The following is a 12,423-nucleotide window of genomic DNA, read 5'->3' on the forward strand; positions in this document are numbered from 1 at the left end:
CCATCACCCAATGTGAAACTGGCTGCATTCAAGACTACAGTCAATACCTGGAAGTCAATACTTGCAACTTGGACCAGAGTGTTTAGTTTACTACAGTCTGAATAACTGAGACTCAGATTTATTACACACAAGGAAATATATCTTTCTTTCTTAGACTTGAAGTCTACTCGTACTAAGTAGCCCAAACACCTCTCAGATGTCCTGTCCCCAATCCAGAAGGCCAGGGAGCAGTGGAGACATCCATACTAAGGGAGAGTCTAAGCCAGAGAACTTTGTGTCCCTGGCTACATCTGTCGGGGAAGAAGCAGCATCTGTGTAAGCAGATGATGAGTTAAGACTCTCACCTATCAAGGCTGTGTGATAGTGCAGAATGCTGTGTTAGCCTATCAAGGCAAACAGTTTACCTTAGTGGCTTACTGGAATGCATGGTGGGGATCAGGGTCTCAGCGAAGCTGGCAGCAGAAAAAGGTATACAATCCTACTGGCCCCAGGGCTGTGTAAAGCTTTGAAAGACACCATTCAAAATTCTATGACAAACCTTGACAGCATATAAAAAAGAGACATTACTTTGCTAACAGAGGTTCATCTAGTCAAAGCTATGGTTTTTCCAGTAGTCAGGTATGGATGTGAGAGTTGGACATAAAGAAGGCTGAGTGCCAAAGAATTGATGGTTTCGAACTGTGGTGTTGGGGAAGACTCTTGAGAGTCCCTTAGACTGCAAGGAGACCAAACAAGTCAATCCTAAAGGAAATCAACCCTGAATATTCACTGAAAGGACTGATGCTGAAGCTCCAATACTTCCACCATCTGATGCAAAGAGCTGACTCACTGGAAAAGACCCTGATGATGGGAAAGATTGAAGGCATGAGGAGAAGGGGATGACAGAGGATGAGATGATTGGATGGCATCACCAACTCAATGGACATGAGTTTGAGCAAGCTCCAGTAGATGATGCAGGACAGGGAAGCCTGGTGTGCTGCAGTCCATGGGGTCACAAAGAGTTAGACATGACTGAGTGACTGAAAAACAGCAACAATTCAAAATTCTCCCTACTGTTAACACCTGTGTCCAGGTCAAGGACTGATGTGGGTGACCCAAGAAACTGCTACCCCCTGCTTTTGATTTTAGAATGTCTCCAAAAATCTTCACACTAGATAAACATCCACGTGACTGAACTTCTTTATAAGTTGGTCACCACTCTTCCAAACCTTCTTGGCTATGTGCGTTAGTTCTTTCTTCTTATCTAGCCTTATTTCGGAGAAGACAATGGCAACCCACTGCAGTACTCTTGCCTGGAAAATCCCATGGACAGAGGAGCCTGGTAGGCTGCAGTCCATGGGGTCGCTAGGAGTCGGACATGACTGAGTGACTTCACTTTCCCTTTTCACTTTCATGCATTGGAGAAGGAAATGGCAACCCACTCCAGTGTTCTTGTCTGGAGAATCCCAGGGACAGGGGAGCCTGGTGGGCTGCCATCTCTGGGGTCGCACAGAGTCGGACACGACTGAAGTGACTTAGCAGCAGCAGCAGCAGCAGCAGCAGCAGCCTCATTTTGGATGTGTTGACCCTGGTGTTGACCTAGTGTGCACTTAGGATGCCTTGTCCAGGGCTTTGATTGGTTCAGATGAGTCAGAGGTAGTTCTGAATCAAGTGGCATCTTTACCTCAAATCTTGCTCCTCTCTAGTGTATTCTCTGCACAGTAGATGGAGCAATCTGAGAGAATGTGACTAAAAATGCAATGAAAGTGATGGCATGTGATTTCCAAACCTAGGTAATAAAGACATTGAAGCATCTGCCTTGATCTCTTGATTCACTTGTTCTAGGGGAAACCAGCCACTGGTTCATGAGGTCACTCAAGCAGACCCAAGTAGAGAGATACTAACTTGTCAGCACCAACCTTCTGGTCACATAACCATGTGAACGGGTGGATCTCACCTCTTCAGTCAAGCCTCAGATGACTGCAGACTTTGTCAATATCTGACTGCAACCCTATGAGAGACCCCACGCTACTCCAGAGTTCCTGACCCTCAGAAGCTATAAGAGATAATACATGTTATTGTTTCAGGGGCTCCCAGGTGGCACTAGTGGTAAAGAACCCACCTGCCAGTGCAGGGGATGTAAGAGACATGGATTTGATCCTTGATTGGGAAAATCCCCCTGAAGAAGGGCATGGCAAACCATTCCAGCACTCTTGCCTGGAAAATCCCATAAACAGAGGGGCCTGATGGTCTGTAGTCCATGGGGGTGCAAAGAGCTGGACACAACTGAAGCAGCTGGCACACATGCACATTGCTGTTTCAAGCCGTGAAGTTTTGGAGTGATATGTTACAAAGCAATAGATAACTAATGTATGACTCATCACAGACTACATTTTTTACTAAATATTTGCATGGCATAGTCTGAGGCTCTTATAACCTTTTTCTTTTTTTGAATTATTTATTTATTGGTTTGCATGTGCAGGTCTTGGTTGTGGTATATGGGTGCAGCATGTAAGATCTGGTTCCCTGACCAGGGATCAAACCCAGGCCCCATGCACTGGGAGCTCAGACTTTTAGCCACGGGGCTGCCAAGGAAGCCCTCAATCATTGTAACCTTTGATTTTCATTTCTTCACCAGTCACTGTTCAACTGTCAAGATAAAGCCACGTATCTTAGGGTTTTGTTATCTACATCTAACCTCAGTTTCTATAAAGATACTGCTAGGCCCGATAACAGATAAATCTTGAGATCTCAGAGAATTAATACAACACAAGTTTATTTTTTGTTTCATGTGAAATCCAAAAGTCCAATTCATGGGAATTGGAAGAGGTGTTGGTGGGGGTGGCAGTGATCCTCTAGTCTATAGTCATTTGAAGACTGACTGCCATTGTCGACATATGGCTTCCAAGGCTGCTTTGGGTGATGACAGCCAGCAATTCGTCCGAAAATTTCTCTTTTTTCCCGTAATTATGATAAAACAAGCCCAGTACCTTAAACCTGGAGTTCCTGGGAACTTCAGGGAAGCTTTTCCTCAGATACATTCCTTATAGTGTCAGCCTGCTCTGGTGCTGGGGCATACTTAGCCAGTTATCTCTTTTCTGCCCTGGGAGTAGTAGTATTCATTCATTCCCCAGACATTACTATGTTCCAGTCACTGTGCTAAGTACTGAATATTCAGAGATTATATAATAATATTGTCAGGCGAGTGTATTCTCCTCGGTTCTGTCTCATCACAACAAAGATTTGGAGCGATGATATGAAGTCTCTTTTTGAAGTCACTTTTGATAAGTGCTATGATCAAGTGTACACAAATATTAAGGGATCAAAAAGAGGGAGCAACTCACTTTATATAGGGAATTTTGTGAAATTTCATAAAGAAGGAGACAACTGAGTTGAATCTTGAAGGATGAGAAGGAGCTGATTACAGAAAAAAGGCTCGACAGGGCAGAGTCCTGAAATACTATGAAAAATTCCTTCATCACTAAATGTCAGGCTTGTCCATATTGGGGACCAGCCAATGGCTCTGTAAGACTGGGGCATATGCATGTGTGGATGGATGTGGGAAATGAGGCTAGAAATGTGGGAGATGAGGCTAGGATGTGGTGTACCTATCAGTCAGAAGCTTGTAAGCTACAGGAATAATTTTGGCAACATTAAATTAGAAAAAAAAAAAAAGGAACTCTGGAGTAGCTTAGCAAACTGAAGAAAGGTTGATGAACCATGATCTGTAAAAAGAGGAACTAAGCATTTGCCAGAAATCTAGGTAAGCAGGAACTAATTGTGAATCTCTTCAAGGGGATCTGTCAAGATAAATGAATCCCAACTACATTTCAGTCTCTGTTACTACACTCAAGTTTCACATTCCAGGGAGAGAGTGTATGATTGGCCCATCTGAGTTCAAACAAACAAAATTTGACCCATGATGGATTGAGGGCTCTCCTTTGGGGTCGGCCTGCCCTCCCACCTCAAGGGTGTACCATCCTTTGTTTGCTGAATAAAACTCTGAGCTGTAAACAGAAGAAAAAACAATGTTACTAAGAATCCCACCAGGATTATATCCAATTGAGGAAGCATAAATCTCAATAGAGATGTTATTAGAGCAGAAGGGAGAATAGATTCTGGGCAAGTAAATACAGAAGTCTTTTCTAAGTGGCTTGTAGTCACTTACAAAGGCTTTGTAAGTCATGTTAAGGAATTTAGAATTTGGGGTAAGCAAATGAGTCACTGAAGGATTTTAGGCAGAGAAGTGACGTGATAAATCTCAGGCAGAATATTTTGGCTAATTTTATTTGATGTATTTTTATCTGTAATGAATAGCTTTACTTCTTTCTACAGTTGTCAATGACATAAGAGCGAAAAAATCCTATTCTTTTGTCTCTTCTCAAATGGCCAAAGTAGTATACTTTGATTTTTCCTGAGATTTGTGTAGAATAAGGGAGGGGACAGACTGACCAAACTTCAGCTAATAAAGAGAGTGTTCGTGTTCTTTCTGAATCAGATTCTCCTCCATTCCATCTAGCGGTGTGCTGGAGCTACTTGTACTGGCTTGTAAGAGTCATTTGCTAAATTTCTTGGAATTTTTGTGAGCCAGTTCTAAGTACGGTCATTCAGTTCAGTTCAGTTCAGTTCAGTCGCTCAGTCGTGTCTGACTCTTTGCGACCCCATGAATCGCAGCACGCCAGGCCTCCCTATTAACAATTAAATTACATAAATTTAAAAATGATATAAAGATAATACTCAAAGCTTATCACTTCTTAATTATTTTACTATTATTTATGCTCTTGATATTATTTATATCTATTGTATGATAGAAATATTTATATAGTTGTGCTATTGTATATCTCATCTCTATGTTCAGTGGCATTATGTTGGTGAGTTGAAATTGGAGACGGTGGGAGAATTTACACCGAGGAAATTGACAAACACTACAAACCAGGGCCTCTTTACCCTGGAAAGAGCTGCTTGTTACACATTTACAGTCTTACCACTGCCTCCCTCCCTTTTCCCCCGGTGCTCTTGTTCTTCAACCCCTTAATTTCAAGGGAAGAACACCAGATACTGGGAAGTCTGTTGACAGGGTAGTGTGGCTGACAGGGTGAAAGAAAACACAAAGACAGTGAAAAGTCAAGTTAGGTTTATTGTTTTGTAACAGTCTAACATGTGACTATTAGCTCTGACATAAAAATGTGGAAGGTTGGAGAATTCAGGACACAATCCCAATAATGCCTTTGCCAGAGGTTTTCCCCAGGAAGTTTGTTTTGATTATGTTTCTTAGCTGAGTCTTTACTAATCCTGTTTCATAGATGGAAATTTTGCAGAAAAAGGCAATGAAGCTATCTACTTTTCTCTCCAGGTGACTTTATGAATTCTTCCAGAATATCCTTTGTTCTGGAGAACTTTCAGAATGCCTTGGCTGGAGATTTGCAATGTAGCCCACTGTTCCCTCATTGGTTGTATTGAGTACCACTCTCTCCAGACTTTGGGAGCAGCAATGTCTAAGATGGTGGAAATGACTTGTCTTTCATAGAAGTCTTTCCTGCTATTTAACTGTTGAACCTAGAAATTTGCGTCCTTTTTCTCCTTTCTCCCCCAATTACATGCTTAGTTATAATACAATAATTACAAGAAGGGACAGTCTCCCTGCCTATTTCACTATCACCTCTAGGTACATACTTATTTCGCTTTACACATTTATGCTTAGAAGAGTTTCCATCCAACCAGGCAAATGTTTTTCATCTACACTTTGCTACTTTGGATTGTGTGATCATTTGCACACAATACACATGGTGGGGGTAACTCGAGGTTAGGGGAAGGAGCGAGAAGGAGTTGGGGGTGGGTGGGAGGTGCTGTCTGAGTGGTATTGGAGCTGCCTCAGAGACCCTCCTTAGGAACTCAGGAAATGCGGTTGTCCAAGTCTCACCCCATGCCTTCCTCACGGCTTTAACTAAGAGCTGCTATATGCAGCTTTTTTGATTCCATGAACTTCCTTCCGTCTGGAGTAAGACTGCCCCAGAGCTGGTACATCTCTCCGCAGCGGTCCTAGTGAGCTGAATCCTTCAGCACGACTTTCAAAAATGAATCTCATGCATGATCAAAGATGTTCTTTTTTGCACTATAATTCTCAGGAATTCAAAACTACAGAAAAATTTACCTCCCCCCATCACCCTCATTTTCTTCTTTCATTTTAACTCATTGGCTCAATTTTAACCAGTTGCTTAGTTTACAATCTGTGAAGCATTTGAAAGTGGTGACTGTTATTTCTTCAGTCAACATTTTAGAATAAGGACTTATGACAGATTTGAATAAGACCTTCCCCCCTTTCATTTCCCAATAAGTGAATTAAAAAACCCCATTTATTTATTGCATATCAATTCACTGGATCTATCCCATGGAGGAGGGGCAGAACTTATTACCCACAGTTTACCTAAGGAAAATTGTCATATGGAGCAGGTAAATGACACCTTGGGGTTCCCAGAGTCAGAGAGGTACAGCCCACACTTCTTATTTGACCTTCAGTGTTCCTTATGGGAAAATCTGATCCCCAGGTTGCACTGACCTTCAGGAATATTTGTCCAACTCTGTGTTGCATGCTTCACGTGGGTGCCAAGTAACCAAGTCATGATGAAAAGCGGACAGGCCTTTGTACGATGACCCAAACATGAGACCCAGGGATTACCAGAGCCAAGCTTGAAACTTACTCACTGAGCTTTGAAGAACTCTATCCTTCCTGGTCACAGATCTCTCCTAATGAAGGTGGTATAACTGCTATTGGGCAGTTAGTCCTTTGCTTCTGGAGAGAGCTGCACCTTTGATGGCCTGCTGTAATGCTTCTTTTTACTGGTAGTTCCACGAACCGTAAAGATTTAGTCTAACAGAGGCAGGACCAGGATTAGAATTGAAAGCTTGGCCTTAATGGACCCCAGGGATGGTGATAATCCTGAGTCAGTCATAATTATTTGCCTCAGAATAGATGCTGAGGGATCCAGATGTACTGGGTAAGATCCTCCACAGACACACTGCTGCCTGTGAATGGAATCTGACAGAGCTGTGTGTAGCTTAAGATGGAGTGTGAAGGAACACTTTCCCCAGGTAGAAAGTAATTACCCTTCTGTCCCCAGCTATGTCTCAAGGTCAGATAAGTTCCTACCAAACATATGGGGTCAAGATTCTGTTTTGAGTCTTCTCTGAGAAAACATCTCCAGAGTGTCCAGTCCATACTGAAAAGCTGTCACCAGAAAACTGTAAGGCAGGTCAGGAGGGTCGGATAGAAGCTACCCACCTGCCCTTCTTCTCAGTCTCCCTGCTGTTTGAGGAATCAGTCAGGCACCACTCAGCAGGGGCTAGAGTCGGCAGCCAACTCATTAATCCTTCTAATACCCCTGGAGGTAGGTTGGTGGCAAATGCTATCTCTAGTTTGCAGACAGAAAACTTAGGTACAGAGAGGTTAAGAGATGACAATAACACAACTCCTAAGTGGCAGAGAGAGAAAAAAAGAAAAATTCGTGGTCCCTTGATGCCTGGGTCTGTTTCTTCCGAAAGAGGCTTCCTCGCTTGTTGGGAAGCCTGAGAGGGACAATGGCAACTTCCACGATGGTGGTTTAGGTACAGACTCTGAAGCAGGATGCCACTTTACTCAAGGAAATACACACACACACTTAGGCCTCAGCCAAGATAAGAAGAAAAGACCCTGATTAAAGGCAGGAGGAGAAGGGGTGACAGAGGACAAGATGGTTGGAAGGCTCAATGGACGTGAGTTTGAGCAAGCTCTGGGAGATGGTGAAGGACAGGGAAGCCTGGCATGCTGCAGTCCATGGGGTCGCAAAGAGTCAGACACTACTGAGCGACTGAAAAAGCAACAAGACGAGGAGACCAGCAGCCTTCACCTACACATCTGCTGCTGGTCCCAAAGAGCACCAGCACTTTTCACTTAGAAGAGGATGAAATTTTTTTTCTTTTCTAGATTAGGTCCTAGTTGAGATAGATACTTTACTCTGGTAGTGATCGAGCTATTCTCGGGCTCTGAGTTTACATCTTCTTAAAATGGGTCTTCAGGAGCAAAACTGTAGGAGCAATAGTGTAGCCATTGGGTGCAGGGGAGTGCGATGATGTCCAGTTCTCAGGTGTGGGATTTTATTTCTTTCACCATCCAGGAGAAGTTCTGTTTGGAATAGCGTTGATGGAAAGGGGAAGGAAGATTCAGGTAGTAGCCAGAAAGCCATAGGTCCACAAGATAAATACACCTGTTAACTGTCCACCGCCTGATACATTGCTTCACTGAAAGTTTGTCACTTTGAGTTAACCTAGGCAAAATACATTTTAGGCTTTCTCTTTTAAAATGTAAAATTTCCCTGGAGTAATTATAAAAAAAAATCATATATTAGAATGAATTTAATTTTTAGACCATTTTGCTTTAGGTTGGAGCACCAAGGAGCGGGAATACTGTCACAGGGGAGGAATAGTTTTTGAGGAGGCTTTGGTCTGGAGGGCATATCTAGAATGAATATCTTAAAAAGAAGGTGGTAACCAGAGGTCAGCACAAGGGATTTGGCTTTTAGGGGGGATGGTGCTGGATGGGGGGATACAATGAAAGCAGTTTTTCTGGGTCTCTGGGGTTCTCCTGTCCAGTTCCCTGTGATGTCAGCTTGGTTTCTATCCCTCTCACCTTAGCCTTGGCACTGCAACCCATGAAGCATAGCTTTGATTTAGATGAACCATCTTGGTTATCAATTTTTCCCTCTGCTTTGGGAACTGGTTGGCTCTAGTTAAAATTACTGTGTGTGAGAAATATGTAGTTATACGTGAGGATTTCCTCTAATTGGCCTCTAGATATGCGGAGTGTTGGTTGAGGGCACAAAGGATAGATCTTTCCCTTCAGCCTCTAGGTCCCTTCCAGGGATGAAGTCTGACCTGGGACTTGACAGGGACCCTGGCTGTTTGTGTTCCCAGTTTGTAAGAGGCTCTCCCTGGTGGCCCTCTGATGACTCTTTTGGTATACATCTCGTGCCCGAGCAAGGCCTGAGGGCTGATTCTCCTCAAGACAAGCCAGTAGGAGGTATCGTCTAGCCCAGAGCTAGGTTTGTTCCCAGTCCCTGATAAAAGGAGGTGTAGATTTCAGGCTGAGTATTGCACCTATAAGAGGACAGGAAAGAAAGGGACCTTTTCTACTTTAGGGAAGAAAACTGCAACCAGGATTTTTAAAACCTTTTCAGTTCAGGGACGGAGAAGGCAATGGCACTCCACTCCAGTACTCTTGCCTGGAAAATCCCAGGGACGGAGGAGCCTGGTAGGCTGCGGTCCATGGGGTCGCTAAGAGTCGGACATGACTGAACGACTTCACTTTCACTTTTTACTTTCATGCATTGGAGAAGGAAATGGCAACCCACTCCAGTGTTCTTGCCTGGAGAACCCCAGGGACGGGGGAGCCTGGTGCGCTGCTGTCTATGGGGTTGCACAGATTCGGATACGACTGAAGCGACTTAGCAGCAGCAGCAGTTCAGGGAGAGGGTATGGAGTCTTGTTCTCCTTTTCTGATGGTGCCCAGTGCAGAATTCCCACTAATATAAGGGATGTAATTGCATCAGAACCCAGGGCTACAGTGACCCAAAAGAAGGGCCAGTGAGAACTCTGGACATCTCCTGGACTGATGATTTAAACTAAACACTCCAAAATGGTAAAATGAGGTTTGGAAGCCACAGAAATGAGTTGAGACCATAAATAATATGACCAATTCCATAGGGAAGCTGGGCTTACAAGTATAAGCTGAACTTGCAAATTGGTGCCCCGCAGGTTAAATTTGGCTTGCACATTTTTGGGGGGGGCGGGGGGAGGCTCACATGGCATATTCAAAATTTAGTTGGCAACGTTAAAAATGTGGAAAACTTCACCTGAACGTTTGGATTTCTGGCTTTTCTTAAAAAATCAGATGGCCAGGTAACACTGTCTGGTAATCGCTGCCTGAAACTGAGCAGCTGCCCTCTTCTCTCCAAATTTCACAGCCCTAGCCCTCGCATGGCATTAGAACAGGTGCACTTCCCCAATTTAAACCACTTCACCAATTAAACCGCCTGCATCTTGCAGGCGGTTAAGTTTGGGACTGCTGATATATGCCACACGGTGTCTGCTAGGGAAGTGCTGAGTTGATAAAGTTCAGCTGAGTTTGTAAAGTTGCCGCAAGGCTGGTAAAAAGCTCTGAGGCAATCAGTTCTGATTGAAAGGCTTTCTATGGGGAAATGAGGATGAAAGCAGAATTGCCCGTGGCTGTGGAGAGGGCCAGGGCAGTCACGAGACTGGGAACTTTGATGGGACAATGGGTTTATCTGGGCAGCCTTTGTACACGGGAAAGGTAGTTTCCTGGTTGTACTGCATGCACGGTTCCATCACGGGGTCCGTCCAACCAGGGTGGGTGTGAGGGGAGGGGAGAGAAGACTCAAATCGTGTCGGCAACTTTAGGTTTCATCTTGCCTTGTGTTAGCTCAGGCGTTTTCTTTCTCTCTTTGGCACCGCTTCACACGGTGAGATCGTCTGACCTGGCCCGGCTGCTGGCTTTGCTCAGCCTGCTCAGGGGTCTGGTGTCTTCCCCTGGCAGCTCCGCACATAGCGAAGGCGCCTTCTCAGGCGTCAGCTCTTGCTTTGATACCTTCTCAGGCGGCGTCTCTTCTTTCTCAGCCTCCTTCTCCACTTCGGGGGGCTCCACTTTCTCTGCTTCCAGCACGGCCAGGGTCTCTTCGCCCTCTGTGCTCACTCTCTCTGCCTCCTGACTCTTGTCGCCCACCTCTGGTTCTGCGGCCGCCTCTATGGGCTGCCCCTCCTCGACTCCCTCCTGGGCACCCACCTGAGCGTAGGAAGGCAGGGTCTCCTGGTAGGCCCTGGACAAGTCTCCCAGGGGACCCGGGCCCACCTTCTCCTCGAACTGACTGAAAGGCTTGGCAGAAAGGGGGCTGGCCTCTACCATCCCCACCTCCGTCAAAGGGAAATAATGGGACACGATTTTCTCTTCTTCGAGGAGCTGGTAGCCCTTGGCCTTCTGGATGGAGGAGACGGCAATGGAGTGGAGGGACTTCTCAGGAATCTCCCCCAGTGGCTGCTCCACCGGCCTCTTGAAGGCGGATCGGATTTTCTTTAGGCCCAGGTGGCTCATCTCCAGAATATTGAGGAAGAGGGACACGGAGGCCACGGACAGCATGAAGAGGATGAAGATGGTTTTCTCGGTGGGTCGTGACACGAAGCAGTCCACCACGTTGGGACAGGGCCACCGGCTGCAGCGGTAGAGAGGCAGGATCCGGAAACCGTACAGGAAGTAGTGGCCCACGATGAAGCCCACCTCAAAGAGGGTCTTGAAGATGATGTGGCAGACGTAGGTCCTCAGCAGGGTCCCCTCCAGCCGGAACTTCTTGGTGCCCTTGCTGCTGCTGCTGCTCTTCTTGACGCTGCCCTGGTCCGCCGCTAGGGGCGCCCTCTCGCCGCCGTTGCCCGGCGACTGCTGGCTCAGCTCCTTGGCCTCGCGCTCCTTGCGCTTCTCCTCCATGCGGACGTGGTGCACCGCGTGCCCCACGTACACCAGCGACGGCGTGGAGACGAAGATGATCTGCAGGACCCAGAGACGGATGTGGGAGATGGGGAAGGCCTCATCGTAGCAGACGTTCTCGCAACCTGGCTGCTGGGTGTTGCACACGAAGTCGGACTGCTCATCCCCCCACACGAACTCTGCAGCAGTACCGAGGATAAGGATCCGAAAGATGAAAAGCACCGTGAGCCATACGCGGCCGATGACCGTGGAGTGCTCATTCACCTCCTCCAAGATGTTCCCCAGGAAACTCCAGTCTCCCATGATTCACCTACCTACAGGAAGAAGGCAAAGCTGAGCGGCTACAATGCAATCTATCTTTTTTTTTTTAAACTAACTCTCGGGGTACCTTCCCTTCATGGGTGGCTGAAACGGTCAGTGGGTAAGCAGTATCTTTTGAGTGTTTCCTCAGTGCAGACTAGTACTAGTACTAGGGAACAAAAGAGGCATAAAAGAATCTGCTTTCATTGGCTTTCTCATCTGTAAAATGGGTTCTCATTCACTTCACAAGCTGCCTGAAAGGATAAAAGAGGCAGCGTCTGTATAAGCCTTGAACTACGTATCAAATAAGAAATCATTGTTGATCATAAATAGAAACTCATGATTTCATGGATTTAAGTCAAGACCACAAGCTGAACTGAGGTTCATGAGGTGTAATGCTGAATAAATATTCTAATCCGTTGGTGTCTGCCCTCCCCCCGCCAAATTTTTTCCTATGTATGAAATTGCCTGTAGTCACCTTACTTGTGACTGTGTTGGGGTATACAATGATTGTATGTTGAAAGGGAAGTGGAAGGAAACATAGTTTTTGAATATCTGCTTTGTTGCCGACCTTTGACATGACATTTTTTTCATTCAATTTGATACTTCGAGACCTACTC

At 45.6% G+C, this 12,423-nt stretch overlaps 1 protein-coding gene across 1 annotated transcript; it reads right to left on the reverse strand.

The window, feature by feature from the left end:
• Positions 1–10,483: 10,483 nt before the first annotated feature.
• On the reverse strand, positions 10,484–11,806 carry GJA8 (gap junction protein alpha 8). Its single transcript, XM_052637927.1, has one exon. The coding sequence runs from the start codon at positions 11,804–11,806 to the stop codon at positions 10,484–10,486; it is 1,323 nt and encodes a 440-aa protein (XP_052493887.1).
• Positions 11,807–12,423: the final 617 nt, after the last annotated feature.

Source organism: Budorcas taxicolor, chromosome 3 (genome assembly GCF_023091745.1).
Source record: "Budorcas taxicolor isolate Tak-1 chromosome 3, Takin1.1, whole genome shotgun sequence".
Lineage (NCBI taxonomy): Eukaryota > Metazoa > Chordata > Mammalia > Artiodactyla > Bovidae > Budorcas > Budorcas taxicolor.